Raw genomic sequence first — 16,895 nt, forward strand, 5'->3', positions numbered from 1 at the left:
GTCCTTCTTGAGCATGTGATCAGCTGGTTTTGGTTGTCAGCAGCAAACTGGTTGATCCACTCTGAGAAGGTGCTATTTAAGAGACTGAGCTGAAAACAGCACCTCAGACTGAGGAAGTCCTCAGGATGAGAGACGAAACAGTTCTACCTTTTTTTTAATGTCCAGAGGACCAGAATGAACTTTTTTGAAAACATCTGACTGATTCCACGACGAGCTAAATCTTAAAGCTGTGAGTGAAAAACTGATTCCAGACCCTGGTCCAGCAGAACAACAGCTCAGTGGTTTTCTGGAACATTTTAACTACATCTCCAAACCAGTAACTAGGGTGCACCGATAAATCGGCCGGACGATTTATCGGCCCCGATTTCTTTAATGTTGGTAAATCGGAGGTCGGCCAATACTTGAATGACAAACCGATTTTATTGATTTTTTTTGTAGTTTTAACAACAATTGTCTAAACTTTTTATGTTTCAGAGCACCGCCTCATGGCCAGTTAAAACCAGTTTGTATTTTTTCAATAAAGTAAGACTGGAGGTTGAAGGTGCATTGTGACAGTGTCGCTTATCAAACTAAATCTGGTTCGGCAGGTCAGATCTTTTAGTGATCGATGACCGGCCAGCAGCCCTACCATTAACCCTTCACCATCGTGCTGACAGGTGGAGCTATGAAACTGTGGATCAGGTAACGGTTTTCCAAATATGCTGCTGTGCATTCTGGGTAAACAATCTGTCCTTTGATGTCTTGTTCATTTTTTTACAGAAACAGCGAGACTTGAGATTTTCGCTCACAGCTTGTCTACTTTGGTTTGATTTTTGTAAAATAACGAGGCTCCCAGTGAGATCTGTTCTGTTTTTAACGTGGCCGTTGAGCTACGACTCGACGCTTCACGCAGTTTGTTGCAGACACATTAAACATAGACTTGTTTAAACTTCATGCAGCTTGATCCTTCTGTTTCCCATCAGTGACTCAGTGTGCAGAGTCCGATGTTTCCCTTCTTCCTAAACGAGGTCTGGAGCCTCTCCAGTACATCCCACTGGGAAAGAAGAGGTGTCACTCAAATGAGGGGGCGGAGCTTCAACTTAAACAAGTGAAACTGGAAGGAAATTCTTTCTCAGAACACAAAGATGGATTCACATACATGGGTATGTATGTCTGAACAAACGGACTTGCCTCAGAAAAGCTTTAAGAAACCATTTTAACATCTGTCCTTTGGCCTCATGAGTTTTAGAGGTCATGGCAAGGTACTGTTAAACTATGCATCTTGGAGGACGCAAATAAAATTATGAGATGTGCGTACGACTCAGACTTTGTACCCAACAAGAACAATGTAGGTTTTCAAAAATTGGTCTCAAAGGGGTTATCCACCTATTTCTCATTTACCCACAAGGGGGTATTCCAGAGCTTTGACTCTGAGAAATAAATTTGGTCTAGAAAAGGAAGACTTCTATAGGTACTTGTAAATTAGACATTATAATCAGAATCTGAGCGAGGTCCATGTTAGTAGTGGTTTTGAATTGATAAATGTGTTTTTGTCAATGTTTGAAGGAAAACCATGCACTAAAATGTTAACAAAGCTTTACAATGGTACACAACTGTCTAAACAAGAAAACACGCATTATATCAAGAAGAAGTGGGAAAAAGAAGTGAACGTAAAAATACCTGTGGAAAATTGGAAAAAATATGTCAAATACAGTGGACTGGGTCAAATGCATGGCGAGAATTAAAATGGAAGAATGTGGTGAGATTTTTTGTGACACCTGCACAAAAATGATATCGGGGATCAGGAGAGGCTTTACTCCAAATTTGATTCAATTTAGAGTAAATGGACTGAATATGTAAAACATACAGTTTGCAGATGCTAAAAATTGTAGAACCTACAGTCTGGAAACACTCCCAACTGTAAATCCTACAGTCTGTATACCCTCAAAAACGACTTCCGGTTCCGGCGAGTTGATGGACGGCAGCTCCCTCCGGCTTCTCTGCAGTTTTTATCATCAAACTGATCCGTTTTTTTGAACCAGACTAAAGTTGGTCCCCCTTCCAACCGAATTCGGTGTTCAGTGACTCAGAGAGCCGGACGGGACCGTCCAAAAAAATTTATTTTGGTCCAGGACCGTCCGCTCCCACCCCACCGGTCACTCTGAGCGCACCCTGCCGGCTAGGTGACCCCTTGAGCTCGGGAGTCGTTGCACGAAGGTCCAGTGTTTTTTCTCTCTCTCTTTGGACCCCAACAAACTTCTCATCTGGACCTTGTGGTTCTGCCTGGTTCCGACAAGAATCACTGGATGGTATTTTGCTGGCTTTTTTGCTGGTTTTCTGTTGGACTGGCCCCTTGTGGTGTCTTCATTCGGTGTGGGGGAAGTGTACCTGTGTCCCCAAATAGGACCAGAACTGAACCGAGTTGGCTGTGGGGGACTTCGTCTTCAACAGAGCCGGTCTCAGCTTCAGTGAGCAGCCTGTTACTTTTAACAAAGGACTGTCCACCTCCGTGGAGTCGCTGTGTTCGCCTGGAGGAGACGCTCCGATGCTTTGAAGTGCATATATGCAAAAACATATTGCGATATATATCGTTATCGCCACCCTTCACAATACATATTGTGATATGAATTTTATGCCATATAGCACATTCCTAATGTCTACAAATCACTGAACAGTTTCACCCCCCCATCTCTCTGATTTGCTACAACCGTATGTCCCACCACGCTCCCTGAGGTCAGCGGACCAGTTGCTCCTCACAGTTCCAGGAACTCGTCTTAAGCGCAGAGGTGACAGGGCCTTCTCTGTAGCAGGACCAAGACTTTGGAACGAGTTACCTCTGCTTGTCAGACAGGCCCCCTCCCTCTCGGTTTTCAAGTTCCATTTAAAAACTCACTACTATTCAGTAGCTTTCAACACCAGATGATCTGTGTTTGATCCTGTATGCTCCACACTGGTTTGTCGTCATTATCTGCATCGTTTTTATGTCTATATTCTGATTTACCTCATTTTGTATTTTGCTTTGTGTGTTACCTGTTGTTCTGTCTGTACAGCACTTTGGTTGGCCTTGTAGCTGTTTTAAGTGCTCTATAAATAAAATGGTATGGTATGGTATAAACATTCTCGAGGTATGTCGAGGAATGGCCAAGAATAACGTCTGTGAGAATCCTAGAGTCCTGAAATGATGCCACAAAGTTTATTCAGCTGGTTCCATCTGGTTATCAGTTGGAAATTCCTCAGGGAAGGGGTGGTGAGCGTTAGATCACATTTTCTCCAGGCGAATTCAGATAAGATGGCCTTCAAGGCCAGCCAAGGGAACCAAATTCAGATAAACACACTATTGTTTTGGGGACAGGCAGAACTTAATGACATTACCTTGAGTCTGTGTTGGGCGACTCGGTTCCGAAATGTACAAACTACATGGCCACACCGATGGAACGTGACTGAGTAAAATCCCTGAGATCTGATCCATTCAGCCCAAAGCATTTGAGTCTGGGTACTCGAGACACGAACCAAACCATCATAAAAGCAAGCAGTGTGATCAGGTCCAAATTTGCTGCCAACGACTTCCTTGATTGTAGATAAAACCAGCAACCAGATGAATCCAAAATAGCAGGAACCAGTTATCATAAATCCAATTAAATATGCGTCCTTAAAATCCACAGATGGCAGCAGAGATAGACACATCATCAAGTCATCCAGTTGATGAGATGTCCAGCTACGTGCCAACAGGGCAAATCGGCTCGCCTAAAGCCTGTCTTCTCTTCGAAGAAATGTTGTAAATTGAGTTGAGAGACCAACTGATCAAAACAAGTCCATAATTATGGTTCGGAAGATGCAAGAGAGGCTCAGAAGCAGTTTCACAGACAAAGCAGCAAAGCGGAGAGGGAGGGAGAAGCATCCGATCTCGGCAAGAGCAAGTGGTGACATGGCCACCGGCAATCCCCGTGACCCAAAATGGAAGAAGCGGGTAAAAGTTAATGGATGGATGGATGAATGGAAGTCAGTCCCAGCAGTTCTTCCTCTGATTTTATCCTCAAATGGTGTCCCCATTGAGTTTGTTGATTCCTATAAATATTTGTGTATCTTGGTCAGCTCGCATCTCTCTTTTAAGCTTCACGTGGAAAACCTAGTAAAGAAACTGAAAGTTAAACTGGTTTTCTTTTCAGAAACTGATCCCGTCTAACTCTGAATGTTAGGAAACACCATCTTAGCACCAACATAACTGGTTTGTTCCACTTTGTAGTAAGCTGTTGGGGGAAGAATCCTTTTTGTGTTGTGTGTTTCCTTGACTGATGAAGCCTTCTGGATGGAAGGTGAAACATTTTAGCAAAAAAAGAAACTGTCCAGATGACCTGACTGAAACTTGTTATAAATCCTACAGTGTGTAGACACTTCAAACTAAACCTTACAATCTGCACACCTTAAAAACTATAGAACCTACAACCTGTAAACCCTATAATGAGGCCCTGCAGTCTGTAGATACCACCATCTGTAAACTCTGCTGTCTCTTCCCTCAGGCGATGCTGTGGTCGTTTATACCGATGGGTGCTGCTCAGCTAATGGACAGATCGGAGCTCGAGCAGGGATCGGAGTGTTCTGGGGTCACAACCACCCTCTGTGAGTCACCACATCTCAGGGTTTTTCAGCACGGTTGGTCACATGATTGGGACTGAACTGAGTAAACAATGTGTTGCTGCTTGTTGCTCAGAAATGTTGCAGAGCGGCTGCAAGGTCGACAGACCAATCAGAGAGCAGAGATAAAGGTAAGCCCCGCCCATTCTGCCTTAGCAGAAGGTCAGGTATGGTTTCAGGAAGTGTTTACCTTCTCCTGATTATGAACCAGGCGGCCTGCAGAGCTCTGGACCAGGCCAAACAGAACAACATCCAGAAACTGGTTCTTTACACCGACAGCAAGTTCACCATCCACGGTGAGTTCTGTGAGGCCTTCGGGGGCCGGGTCCAAATGACAAGAACTTCTACTGTGACCAAAGTTCTGGGTCTGGTTCTGCAGGAGTGACCAACTGGGTGAAGAACTGGAAGCTGAATGGATGGAGGCTGAAGTCTGGAGGTCCCATCACCAACAAAGAAGACTTTGTGGAGCTGGATGGACTGAACTCAGAAGTGGATGTGGTCTGGGTAAATAATAAAATATAATAATAATAATAATTTTATTTAAAAAGTGCCTTTCAGGACACCCAAGGACACTTTACAGTAAGAAACGTATCAGAAAGATCGTGTCAAAACAAACAACAAGCACAGTGCGAAGATCAACAGGAATAAATTGAAATATAAAATACATAAAGAATATAAAATGCATAAAGAATATAAAATACATTAAAAATATAAAATACATACATAATATAAAATACATACATAATATAAAATACATACAGCAAAGTTAAGGATTTTTCATTCAACCTTTATTTAGACAGGTAAATCCCATTGAGCCTCCAGGACTCTTTTACAAGAGAGACCTGATTTAACAAAGAAAGATGAAACAATGGACAACAGCAACAACAATAAACAGTTATAAAAAGCATACAGATTTTTTTTTTTTACAAATACGATGGCTAAAAAAAGAAAAGCATCATAAGAACAGCTAGATTCTAAGGCGATTGTTTGCTCCTCACAGTTCCAGGAACTCGTCTTAAGCGCAGAGGTGACAGGGCCTTCTCTGTAGCAGGACCAAGACTTTGGAACGAGTTACCTCTGCTTGTCAGACTGGCCCCCTCCCTCTCAGTTTTCAAGTCCCATTTAAAAACTCACTACTATTCAGTAGCTTTCAACACCTGATGATCTGTGTTTGATCCTGTATGATCCACACTGGTTTGTCGTCATTATCTGCATCATTTTTATGTCTATATTCTGATTGACCTCATTTTGTATTTTGCTTTGTGTGTTACCTGTTGTTCTGTCTGTACAGCACTTTGGTTGGTCTTGTAGCTGTTTTAAGTGCTTTATAAATAAAGTGGTATTGTATGGTATGGTATGTAGAAACTAAAAACAGGAACATGTCAGCATTGGTCCCTGCCAGGAGTCCCAACAGATTCTTAAAGACAGTTAGAGAGGTCAAAGGTCGAGAGCTTCAGATCTTTTTACAAGATATTCCAGGAAACAGGAGCGGAGTAGGAGAAGGTCCTTTTGCCATGTTCAGTTCTCACTGATGTAGGGCTGCAACTAACGATTATTTCAATAATCGATTCATTGACCGATTATTTTTTCGATTAATCGATGAATCTGCAAAAAAAAAATAAAAATGTTTTAATTTCCACCCCATTATTCCAAAATTTAACATTTGACTGACATAGCAATTCACAGAAAAACAGGTTGCTACTTGACTATTCTGTTGGTAAAATATTGAATAATAAAAAATAAGTTAGTCAAATAGCTTTAAAAAATAAATGTACACAAAAATATATACAAATGTTTCTTTATACCTGCACAATATTTAGCTACTTTGTAAAATGTGTCCTTGAGGGAAGAGTGTAACCTGGATTAAAAGTGTGGATTATTGTAACCTGGATTAAAAGTGTGGATTATTGTAGTGAAGCCTTCGTCTTCAACCATGGACAGAGGCCTCGTGTCAGTGACGATCATGTTCAGGATGTTTCAGTGAAGACAGCTGCTGCTGTGGTGTCCATGATGTCTGTCCATCATGAAGGATGTTGTTGTTGTTTTCTGGAATGAGACAGTAAATATGTTTTATAGTATAATTTACAGCAACTCAAGAAATGCCTTGTTTCACTTACAGTGTTAGGTTCAGGCAAAAGTAGCTAAAAGCAATTAAACACACACACATAAAAAAATTACACACATTTGAGTAGATGTAATAAATTACTTTAATTCCTGTTTAAATGCAATTCATCCTGCCATACCTGCAGTGTCTTCAGACTTTGCCAGTAAATTAAAAGTTGAAGTTTAATCATTAAATTATTATCTTTGTGTTAGATTTATTTATAAATCACATTTAAACACTGCTTGTTCCAATTAAATTAAATAAAAAGTAACACACGTTCTCTATCACCGTCATTAATCAGATAAACAAACAAACAAACAAACAAACAGCTTCATCTACCAGAGAGACTGACGTTACGTTTTCTCTCTTGAAACAGAACAAAGTGTTAAATTGTAGAGACTCACCTGCAACACATGATGAGTTGTATCAGCTGCAGCTCCTTCCTCCTCCTCGTGACTCCGACATGTTTACGTTTATCTCCGTGGTTCTCCCGTGTCGTGTTGTCACTTTTCAAAGCTGCATGTTTCTCAGTTTTTATCTTTGTGAAGAGCTCCCACTCTTTGGAGGACTTGGGTCAAACAGTTTTTGCTGTGTTGGTCATTTGTAAAATTGACTTATTTTCCTTTGAAAACACTCTGCCTCCTCCCCCCTCGCTCTGCTCAACTCGCGCTGCAGAGTTTTTTTTTTTCAAACTTTATTCAGTCAGTCAGCGTTGACAATGAACTGCAGGTGAACAAAACGGCTCCGCAGCGCCGTGAAAGATGCATAATAGCGCAAAACAACGAATCGATAATGAAATTCGTTGCCAACGCTTTTAATCATCGATTTTTATCAATTTTATCGATTCTTTGTTGCAGCCCTACACTTAGGGAACACTGCAGGTAATAATGTCCTGAGAGCACACGCTATAGCTGCACTCGCACAGAGACATGTAGGAGGAGATGTATGAAGGCAGCAGACCAAGAAGTGATTTAAAGATGAAAATGTACCAGTGAGAGAGTCTGTGTGAAGTTAATGGTGACCAGTTAACCAGTGGATACTGGGTGCAGTGGTGGGTATGGTAGTTACAGCCATTGGCATCAGTCATACTCCACTTGCTTGGTTTAATTCATATCTTTCAGGTTGCACTCAGTTTATTCAATTTAAAACCCATTCCTCAAGTTTGTTTCCCGTTGCTGCAGGTGTGCCCCAGGGTTCTGTATTAGGGTCCCTTTTATTTATTATTTATATGCTCCCTCTTGGCCACATATTCCGAAAACATAATGTCAATTTTCACTGTTACGCAGATGACACCCAGCTCTACATTTCCTCAAAACCCAATTCATCTCTTCCACCTTCCTCCCTATCGGACTGTCTTATGGAAATGAGATCATGGTTTTCCTCAAATTTTCTTAAACTCAACAGTAAGAAAACAGAAGTTTTACTTGTTGGCACAGTCTCCACTTCAACCAAATCGCAGAGTTTTTCCATCAATATTGACAACTCCCATGTTCTTCCTTCCCCTCAGGTAAAGAGTCTGGGTGTCATACTTGATAATACGCTTTCATTTCAATCTCATATTAACTCTATCACCCGGTCTGCATACTTCCATTTACGTAACATCAACCAACTTTGTCCTTTTCTTACTCCTCATGCTGCTGCCATCCTTGGCCATAGCCTTATCACCTCCAGGATTGATTATTGCAACTCTCTTCTTTTTGGTCTCCTGAATAAGACTCTCCATAAACTCAAACTCCTCCAGAACTCTGCAGCTCGGGTCATAACTTGTACTCCATTCAGAGAACACATCACCCCGGTTCTGCAGCAGCTTCACTGGTTGCCCATAGAAGCTAAAATAAATTTTAAAATCTTAACTCTCACGTTCAAGTGCATCCATGACCTTGCCCCTCCTTACCTGTGTGATCTGCTTCACATCTCCACTGCTTCCCGTTCCCTCAGATCCTCATCTGCCACTCATTTTATTGTTCCTTCTGCCCGTCTCGTCACCACGGGGAACAGAGGCTTCAGTCTCTGTGCTCCTCAGCTCTGGAACTCCCTCCTGTCATCAGGAACACAGACTCTCTTCCCTCTTTTAAATCACAACTGAAAACACACCTGTTTAAACAGGCATATTCTCTTTAACTTTGTTTTAACTTTGTTTTAAGTGTTGTTTTATTGTGACTTATTTTTAATTATTTGTTGATTCTGTTTTTATTAATTGCTGATTTTAATTGTTTTTGTAAGGTGACCTTGGGTTTTTGAAAGGCACCCTGAAATAAAATGTATTATTATTATTATTATTATTATTATTATTATTACAGCCAGTTATGAATCTTAGTGCACCATGATAGACAGCATCCAACATCTGCAGCATCCAACATCTGCAGGGTTCTTATAGAAGCGTTCATGTAAATAATGTCACCGTAATCAATGGAGGGAAGGAAAGTCACAGATACAAGGTGTTTCCCAACATTCAGAGTTAGACAGGATCTGTTTCTGAAAAAGAAACCCAGTTTAACTTCCAGTTTCTTTACCAAGTTTTCCACATGGAGCTTAAAAGAGAGATGTGAGTCGACCAAGATACCCAAATATTTATAGGAATCAACAAACTCAATGGGGACACCATTTGAGGATAAAATCAGAGGAAGAACTGCTGGGACCAACTTCCTGTTTGAAAAAAGCATCCCTTCGGTTTTGTCAGCATTTAGGACAAGTTTGAGGTGGAACAAATCTGTCTGGATGATGTTGAATGCAGATTTTAAAAGCTGGAAAGCCTTATCAACAGTTTTAGCTCGACAATAAACAACTGTGTCATCAGCATAGAAATGTATGGATGCATTAGGGATGTTTTTACTAACATTACCTATGTTGATTGTAAAGAGGGTGGGTCCTAAGACTGAGCCTTGTGGTACACCGTTGTTGACTGTTAAATAACTGGAGGAAGTACCATTATGTTGAACACATTGCCTCCGGTCTGAAAGATAGTTAGAGAACCAACCAATGGTGTGATCTGAGAAACCGATTTCTGAGAGTTTATGACACAAGATGTTCTGATCCACAGTGTCAGAATCTTTAGACAGGTCTAAGAAAAGTGCAGCACAATAATCCTTAGCATCCAGTGCTTCAACAACGTCATTAAGAACCTTCAGTGAAGCAGAGGTTGTGCTGTGTTGTTTCCTGAAACCAGATTGATGTGGAGGTAAGATGTTAAATGAGTCCAGGTCATTTTTGATTTGAGAGTTTATCAGTTTTTCTAGAACCTTGGCTAAAATTCAGAGTTTAGAGATTGGTCCATAGTTGTTCAGTGAGGTGGGGTCACCTTTCTTCAGCAAAGGAAGAACAAAGGCTGTTTTCAAGTGTCTGGATGGAGTTTTGTCTCATGGAGAGATTGAAGATGTGGGTCACAGGGACTGTGATGATATGAGCAGCCAGCCTTAAGAAATAAGGTGGAAGTTCATCTGGACCTGCAGATTTTTTAGGATCAAGATCTTTTAATAGTTTATTGACCTCACTGACTGAGAATGGAGAAAAAGAGAAGCTGTGATTAACTGAGGATTGACTTGTAGGAGGGATTTGATTTGTAGAAGTTTGGTTATTAAGTGAAGTGGCTGATCTTCCATTAGTAACTGTGTCAAATAAAGAACCAGAAGCAACAAAATGTTTGTTGAAACAGTTCAGGATCTCGTGCTTATTTGACACAGGAACAGAGTTAACGAGAAGTTGTGATGGGAGGTCAGATGATTGGGGGGTGCCTGAGAGAGATTTAATTGTTTTCCAGAATCTGTTAGGGTCATTTAGATTTTTCGAGGTCTGAGATAAGAAATAGTTGTGTTTTGCTGCTTTGGCAGCAGTTGTACATTTATTCCTCATCTGTTGAAAACTCAACCAATCAGTGTCTGAACCAGATTTTCTCGCTGTGACCCAAAGATGATCTCTCCTGTGCAGCAGGTCAGCTAGCTCTGGAGTAAACCAGGGGCTGTCTCGTCCCTTTATTCTGAGCTGACGAAAAGGAGCATGTTTGTTCACAAAATAAATGAAACTATTATGAAAATAGTTCCAAGCGGAGTTCACGTCATCAGTTAATAGAATACGATGCCAATCAAAGTGAGACAGATCCCAGAGGAATGACTGTTCACAAAAACGTTTCAGATCCCTTTTTTGAATTAATCTGGGCTTAGAAGGTGGAAGTTTAATATCTCTCAAAGCCGCTGTCACACAATGATCACTCAAGATATTTGCAAATACACCTGTACCAGGGAATTTGTGAGGCATATTAGTTAGAAACAGGTCTAAGATGGAGGACTTTTCAGGACGGTTTTTGTTTGGTCTAGTGGGAGAATCGATCAGTTTGGTTAGATTGAGAGACAGGCAACATTCCATGAATTTATCACAGAGGGGGTCAACTTATCCCAGTCAATGTTGAAATCTGCCAAAAAGATCTCTTTGAATTTTAAATTACCAAGAAATTCCATCAGGGAGGACAGAGCCTCAGGTGTTGCTGAGGGTGAACGATAACAACAAACTACAGATAAAATCTGGCCTCCATTCAAGTGATGTTTACAGCTAAGGCTTCAAACTGGTTTGGAAATGTTTTAGAAGACACAAGACTAGAAACCAGAGAATATCTGATGTAAACAGCAACTCCCCCCCCCCCCCCCTTTTGACGATCACAGCGGTAGATGCTAAATCTTTTGAATACCAGGTCGTTTTTCAGTACAGATTTGTTGAGCCAGGTTTCAGATATGAAGATTATATCTGCCCCAGAAGAACTGACCAGAATTTTCAAGGCTTCAAGTTTTCTCAGAAGGCTACGAGCGTTTACATGCAGAAAATGAAGCCCAGACACGTTCTTAAAGTCATTTGGTGTGCTGTAATTAGTGGGTGGTACAGGGTTGGGCTGAATCCCTGAGAGCAGTAACAACATTATTATCAGACATTTTCTTGGGTTTTTTGTGACTGATGTGTAATTACAGGAGTTAACAGTGTGACAATTAGCCCCCATAATCGAACCATGAGAAACATTAATGAAGACGTGATCATTCAGAACCCAAAAACAATGAAAGTTTCAATGATGGTCAGATTCAAGTGTATTAACAAGATTCAGTGACCCCAGATAATCTGAAAACTGAAAAAAATGACAATATGAATGGTGCAGAAAAGTCTCAGACCATAAAACGTCACAATCAAATGGGTAAACAAACCCAACGAGGTGGCCCAACTGCAGTTTGAGTTGGGCTGAGGGGGGCTCCGGCCCCCCTGCGAAGATGGATGGATGCTCCCATGGGAAACAAAAGCTGGGTCCAGAACCAACAGGCAGAAATGGATAATTTGCAGCAAATAGTAAAGCAAGCTGCAAGACAATCCTCCTGAAATGAAAGGCGTGATCCAAGCTCATTTCAGGTCAACAGGGGACAACAGCGTGATCCGTAATAAAAATAATTATTATCCAGGTGAGTTTGGATGGAGGCCTGCAGCAACTCCGATGCAAACTCCGAACTTCTCTCGAGCACCACGCAGCCCTGCTCCTTCATGCTGCTCCTCCACGCTGCTCCTCCGCTTCTCTGCACGTCACCTCCACACCCGACAGCACGAGAGGCACCCCCGGTGAAAAACGATGAGACTGACTGGAGAGGCTGAAGTAGTCAGTAGTCCGGTCCGGTTCTGCTCCAGTCTGGCTCCGGCACTCCACAGCACGAGAGGTGAAGAGGCTGAAGTTGTCCCTAGCCAGGTTCTGCACCGGTCCGGTTCCGTCGGCGCTTCAAAGCATCAGAGCATCTCCTCCAGGCGAACACAGCGATTCCACGGAGGTGGACAGTCCTTCATTAAAAGTAACGGGCTGCTCACTGAAACTGAGACTGGCTCTGTTGAAGACCAAATCCCCCACAGCCACCTCGGTTTGGTTCTGGTCCAGTTCGGGGGACACAGGTACACTCCCCCCCCACCAATGAAGACACCACGAGGGCCTGTCCAGCAGAAAACAGCGAAATACCACTCTGCGATTCTTGTCGGAACCAGGTAGAACCACAAAGGTCCAGATGAGAAGTACGTTGGGGTCCAGAGAGAGAGAGAGAAAAAACACCGGACCTTCGTGCGACGACTCCCCAGCTTGAGGGGTCACCTGGGCGGCAGGGTGCGCTCAGAGTGACCGGTGGGGTGGGAGCGGCTGGTCCTGGACCAAAATATATTTTTGGACAGTCCTGTCCAGCTCTCTGAGTCACTGAACACTGAATTCGGTTGGAAGGGGGACCAACTTTAGTCCGGTTCAAAAAACAGGTCAATTTGATGACAAAAGACTGCAGAGAAGACGGAGGGAGCTGCCATCCATCAGCTCGCCGGAAGTGAAGGATAAGCGAGTCTAAAGAGATGTGTTTTCAGAGCAGTCTTGAATAGAGAAAGAGAGGTGGTGTTTCGTAAGTCAGGGGGTAGAGAGTTCCAGAGATGGGGGCAGAGCAGGTGAAGGCCCTGCTCCCCATGGTGGAGAGGCAGGCAGAGGGTACATGGAGGTGTAGTGAAGAGGAGGATCTGAGAGAGCGAGAGGGGATGGAGATGTGTAGGAGGTCAGATAGGTAAGGAGGGGCAAGGTTCTGGATAGCTTTGAAAGTGAGAAGAAGAATTTTGAAGACGATTCGTGATTTAACCGGGAGCCAGTGGAGCTGCTGCAGGACAGGAGTGATGTGGTTATAAGAGGAGGTTTGAGTGATGACACGGGCAGCTGAGTTCTGGACCAATTGCAGCTTTTGAAGAGATTTGTTGTGGAGGCCATAAAGAAGGGAGTTGCAGTAGTCAATCCGAGAAGTCACAAGACTGTGCATAAGGATGGCTGTAAATCGGGGTGTGAGAGAAGGACGGAGACTGTTAATATAGAGATGTAGAGCTGTGTGTCATCAGCATAACAGTGGAAATGGACACCAAATTTATGGAAGATGTGACCTAGAGGAAGGAGGTAAATGATGAAGAGGAGGAGTCCGAGGACAGAGCCTTGGGGAACACCCGTGGAGACGGGGGAAGACTGGGAACGAAAGAATTTAAGCTGAATGAATTGAGTGCAGTAAAAGATTTGAGCCAGTCTAACGGAGTACCTGAGATGCCAATGGAGGTTAGTCTGTTGAGGAGGATAGAATGACAGATTGTGTCGAAGGCAGAACTTAGATCCAGTAAAATGAGGATAGACAGAAGAGCAGAGTCAGCAGCAAGAAGAAGGTCATTTAGTTATTTTTATTAGAGCTGTTTTGGTGCTATGGTGGGGGCGAAAACCAGATTTAAACTCTTCATAAATGTTATTGTTGGATAGGTGAGAGTGAAGTTGACTAGCAACGGCTTTTTCAAGAACTTTTGAAATAAAGGGCAAATTAGAGATCGGACGAAGATTACTGAAGTTGGTAAAGTCAAGACCTGGTTTCTTGATGATGGGGGTGATGGCAACAGATTTGAAAGCTGTGGGAACAATGCCAGAGGTTAGGGAGGAGTGGATGATGTTAGTGATGATGGGGAGCAGAGACGGGATTTAACGAGAACTGTGGGAAATGGATCGAGCTGACAGGATGAGGACTTAGACTTGCTGATAATGTCAGCAATGTCATCAGCTGAGGGGAGGGAGAAGACAGAGAAGGGGAGGGAGGGGGGAGTTCAACATAGATGCTGGGGGCGGCATTAGGTCCAAGATGTTTATGAATTGAAATAATCTTTCCATTGAAATAAGACATCAGAGAGTTGCAAAATTCTGTGGAAACCATGTGAGAGGGTAATGAGTTAGGAGATGAGATTGAACGGTTAAGGAGAGAGAACAAAGTCTTTGAATTGCCAACAATGGAACTGATGATGTCAGAGAAGTAGCTGGATTTGGCTTGAGAAATACTGTCCTTATACTGGATGACGTGGTTTGCATAGAGTTCCTTGTGAATTGAGAGACCGGATTTCTTATAGAGTCGCTCCAACCTCCGACCTTTGGATTTCAGAGAACGGAGTTCTGGAGTGAACCAGGGTGCAGAGTTGGAGAAGGAGACAGACCGGGTTTTCAGAGGAGCGACAGAGTTAAGGATGTTGGTGAGGCTGTTATTGTAGAATGTGACAAGGTCTTCCGGGGTAGGGAAGGTAATGAACTGCTGGAAGCCACAGCTGTCGAGGCAAGATGTGAAGTCTCTGGTGAGGGGGTTGTTGTCTTCATCCATATGAATGTTGAAGTCTCCAAGCAGAATAATGTTGGGTGAAAGAGCTGAGAGATGGGCAATTAGAGCAGCAAAGTAATTTATAAAAGAGTTGTTGATTTTGGGCGGACGGTAGAAAGTGGCAATAATGGTGGGGGTAGGGCCGGAGAGTAGACACACACAGTGTGCTCAAAGGAGGGAGAGGTAGGTGTGAATCGGCGTGACCTTCCAGTTCTCGCGGTGAATTATCGCAAGACCTCCTTCGCGGCCGGACTCGTGGGATTTGGCGATGTAAACAAACCCCGGTGGGGTAGATTCATTCAGGTGGAAAAAGTCATTTTGTTGTTGCCACGTTTCTGTTAGACAAATAAAATCTAGCTTACGGTCGGATATTAGGTCTTGAATAAGCTGACCTTTGCCTGTGAGAGAGTGAACGTTCAGAAGGCCAAAGTTTACAGAGGAGGAGTTTGTAGCGACCGAAGCATTAGCCGACCGAGCTAGGCTAGCTAACATGTTACTACTGTTAGCAGCCCGAGTATTGTGACGTGTAGAATGGTGAGAGTCAGATCAGATGGAGTTTATGGGGTTAGACTTGTCAGCGTGGAGTCTACGGCGGGAGCCACTGTGAATGTATCTCCAACGAGGATGAAAGGCAATGTTCTGAAAAGGGAGTACAGGTGGCAAGGCTGGTAGGAAATGAAGGCGAAGGAGCTCGACCGCTGAGTAATGGAGAAGGCCAGACGCTGGGTGTTGGTGGATGAGCAGCTGGAGAGTCCAAAGCAGAGCAGGCAGCAGGTAAATCCTAATGAACCGCATGGCTGATATTGAGACGGATCAGAGACTTGGTGTAGTGGAAAAGGCAGGAAGGACTGAATAAAACAGAAACAAGAAAAAAGCAAAACAGCATGACGAGCAGCGGCAGCCAGGATGCGCCAGCGTTCACTCGCCGTAAGTTTAAATATCAGGGATCAGAACCCCAGTTTCTGCTCCAGATCTTATTTATGTTCAGTCTGTTGCCGGTCTTCTGATTTCTGCTCGGAGGAACAGAGTGAATAATAATAATAATAATAGTGAATTTAATTTGTAACACACTTTTCATTAACAAAAATCGCAAAGTGCTAAAGAGTGCAACTAAAATCAATGATAAAATCAACTAAATTCAGTGATAAAATCAACTAAAATCAATGATAAAATCAACCAAATTCAGTGATAAAAATCAACTAAAATCAATGATAAAATCAACTAAATTCAGTGATAAAATCAATGATAAAATCAACTAAATTCAGTGATAAAATCAATGATAAAATCAACTAAAATCAATGATACAATCATGTGGAGGCAGAATAGGCCTGCTTAAAAAGAAAAGTCTTTAAGTCTTTTTAAAGTCAGTCAATGATTGTGGAGCTCTCAGATATTCAGGGAGGGAGTTCCAGAGGTGGGGGGCAGCCACACAGAATGCCTGATCTCCCATGGTTCTTAATTTAGTTTGTAGAAGGTGGAGGAAATTACTGTTCTGTGATCGTAGGGACCGGGTGGATGAATATGGAGCAAGAAGGTCCTTCAGATAATCTGGTGAATTTCCGTATAAACACTGATGATGATGAGAGCAATTTTTTACTGAATTCTGTAGGTGACAGGAAGCCAGTGGAGGTTATGGAGAATGGGTGTAATATGTTCAAATTTACGAGCTCCCTATAAAATCCTGGCTGCACTGTTTTGAATATATTGAAGCTTCTGAAGGTTTTTGCCGGGTATTCCAGTAAACAGGGAGTTGCAGTAGTCGAGCCTGGAGGAGAGTGCTTCAGTTCCCTGAGACGACTTCTCTTGTGACTTGGTGCTAAATAAATACATTGAACTGACACAGCTGGAGGTTTTACAGCTGAGCACAAATGAATCAGAACCATGAGAACATTCAGAACTCTGAGAACACTCAGAACCATGAGAACATTCAGAACCATCAGAACTTTCAGAACCATGAGAACATTCAGAACCATCAGAACATTCAGAACCATCAGAACCATGAGAACATTCAGAACCATCAGAACATTCAGAACCAT

At 42.7% G+C, this 16,895-nt stretch overlaps 1 protein-coding gene across 1 annotated transcript in view; it reads left to right on the forward strand.

The window, feature by feature from the left end:
- The window catches only part of rnaseh1 (ribonuclease H1), a 24,408-nt gene that overhangs the window by 7,080 nt on the left and 433 nt on the right, over positions 1-16,895 (forward strand). Inside the window, exons 3-7 of the mRNA XM_037685234.1 lie at positions 963-1,142; positions 4,497-4,596; positions 4,688-4,742; positions 4,823-4,907; positions 4,991-5,115. Coding sequence (XP_037541162.1) covers positions 963-1,142; positions 4,497-4,596; positions 4,688-4,742; positions 4,823-4,907; positions 4,991-5,115 — 545 coding nt within the window. The remainder of the gene's footprint in view (positions 1-962; positions 1,143-4,496; positions 4,597-4,687; positions 4,743-4,822; positions 4,908-4,990; positions 5,116-16,895) is intronic.

This window comes from Nematolebias whitei, chromosome 12, assembly GCF_014905685.2.
Source record: "Nematolebias whitei isolate Nwh7 chromosome 12, NemWhi1, whole genome shotgun sequence".
NCBI lineage: Eukaryota > Metazoa > Chordata > Actinopteri > Cyprinodontiformes > Rivulidae > Nematolebias > Nematolebias whitei.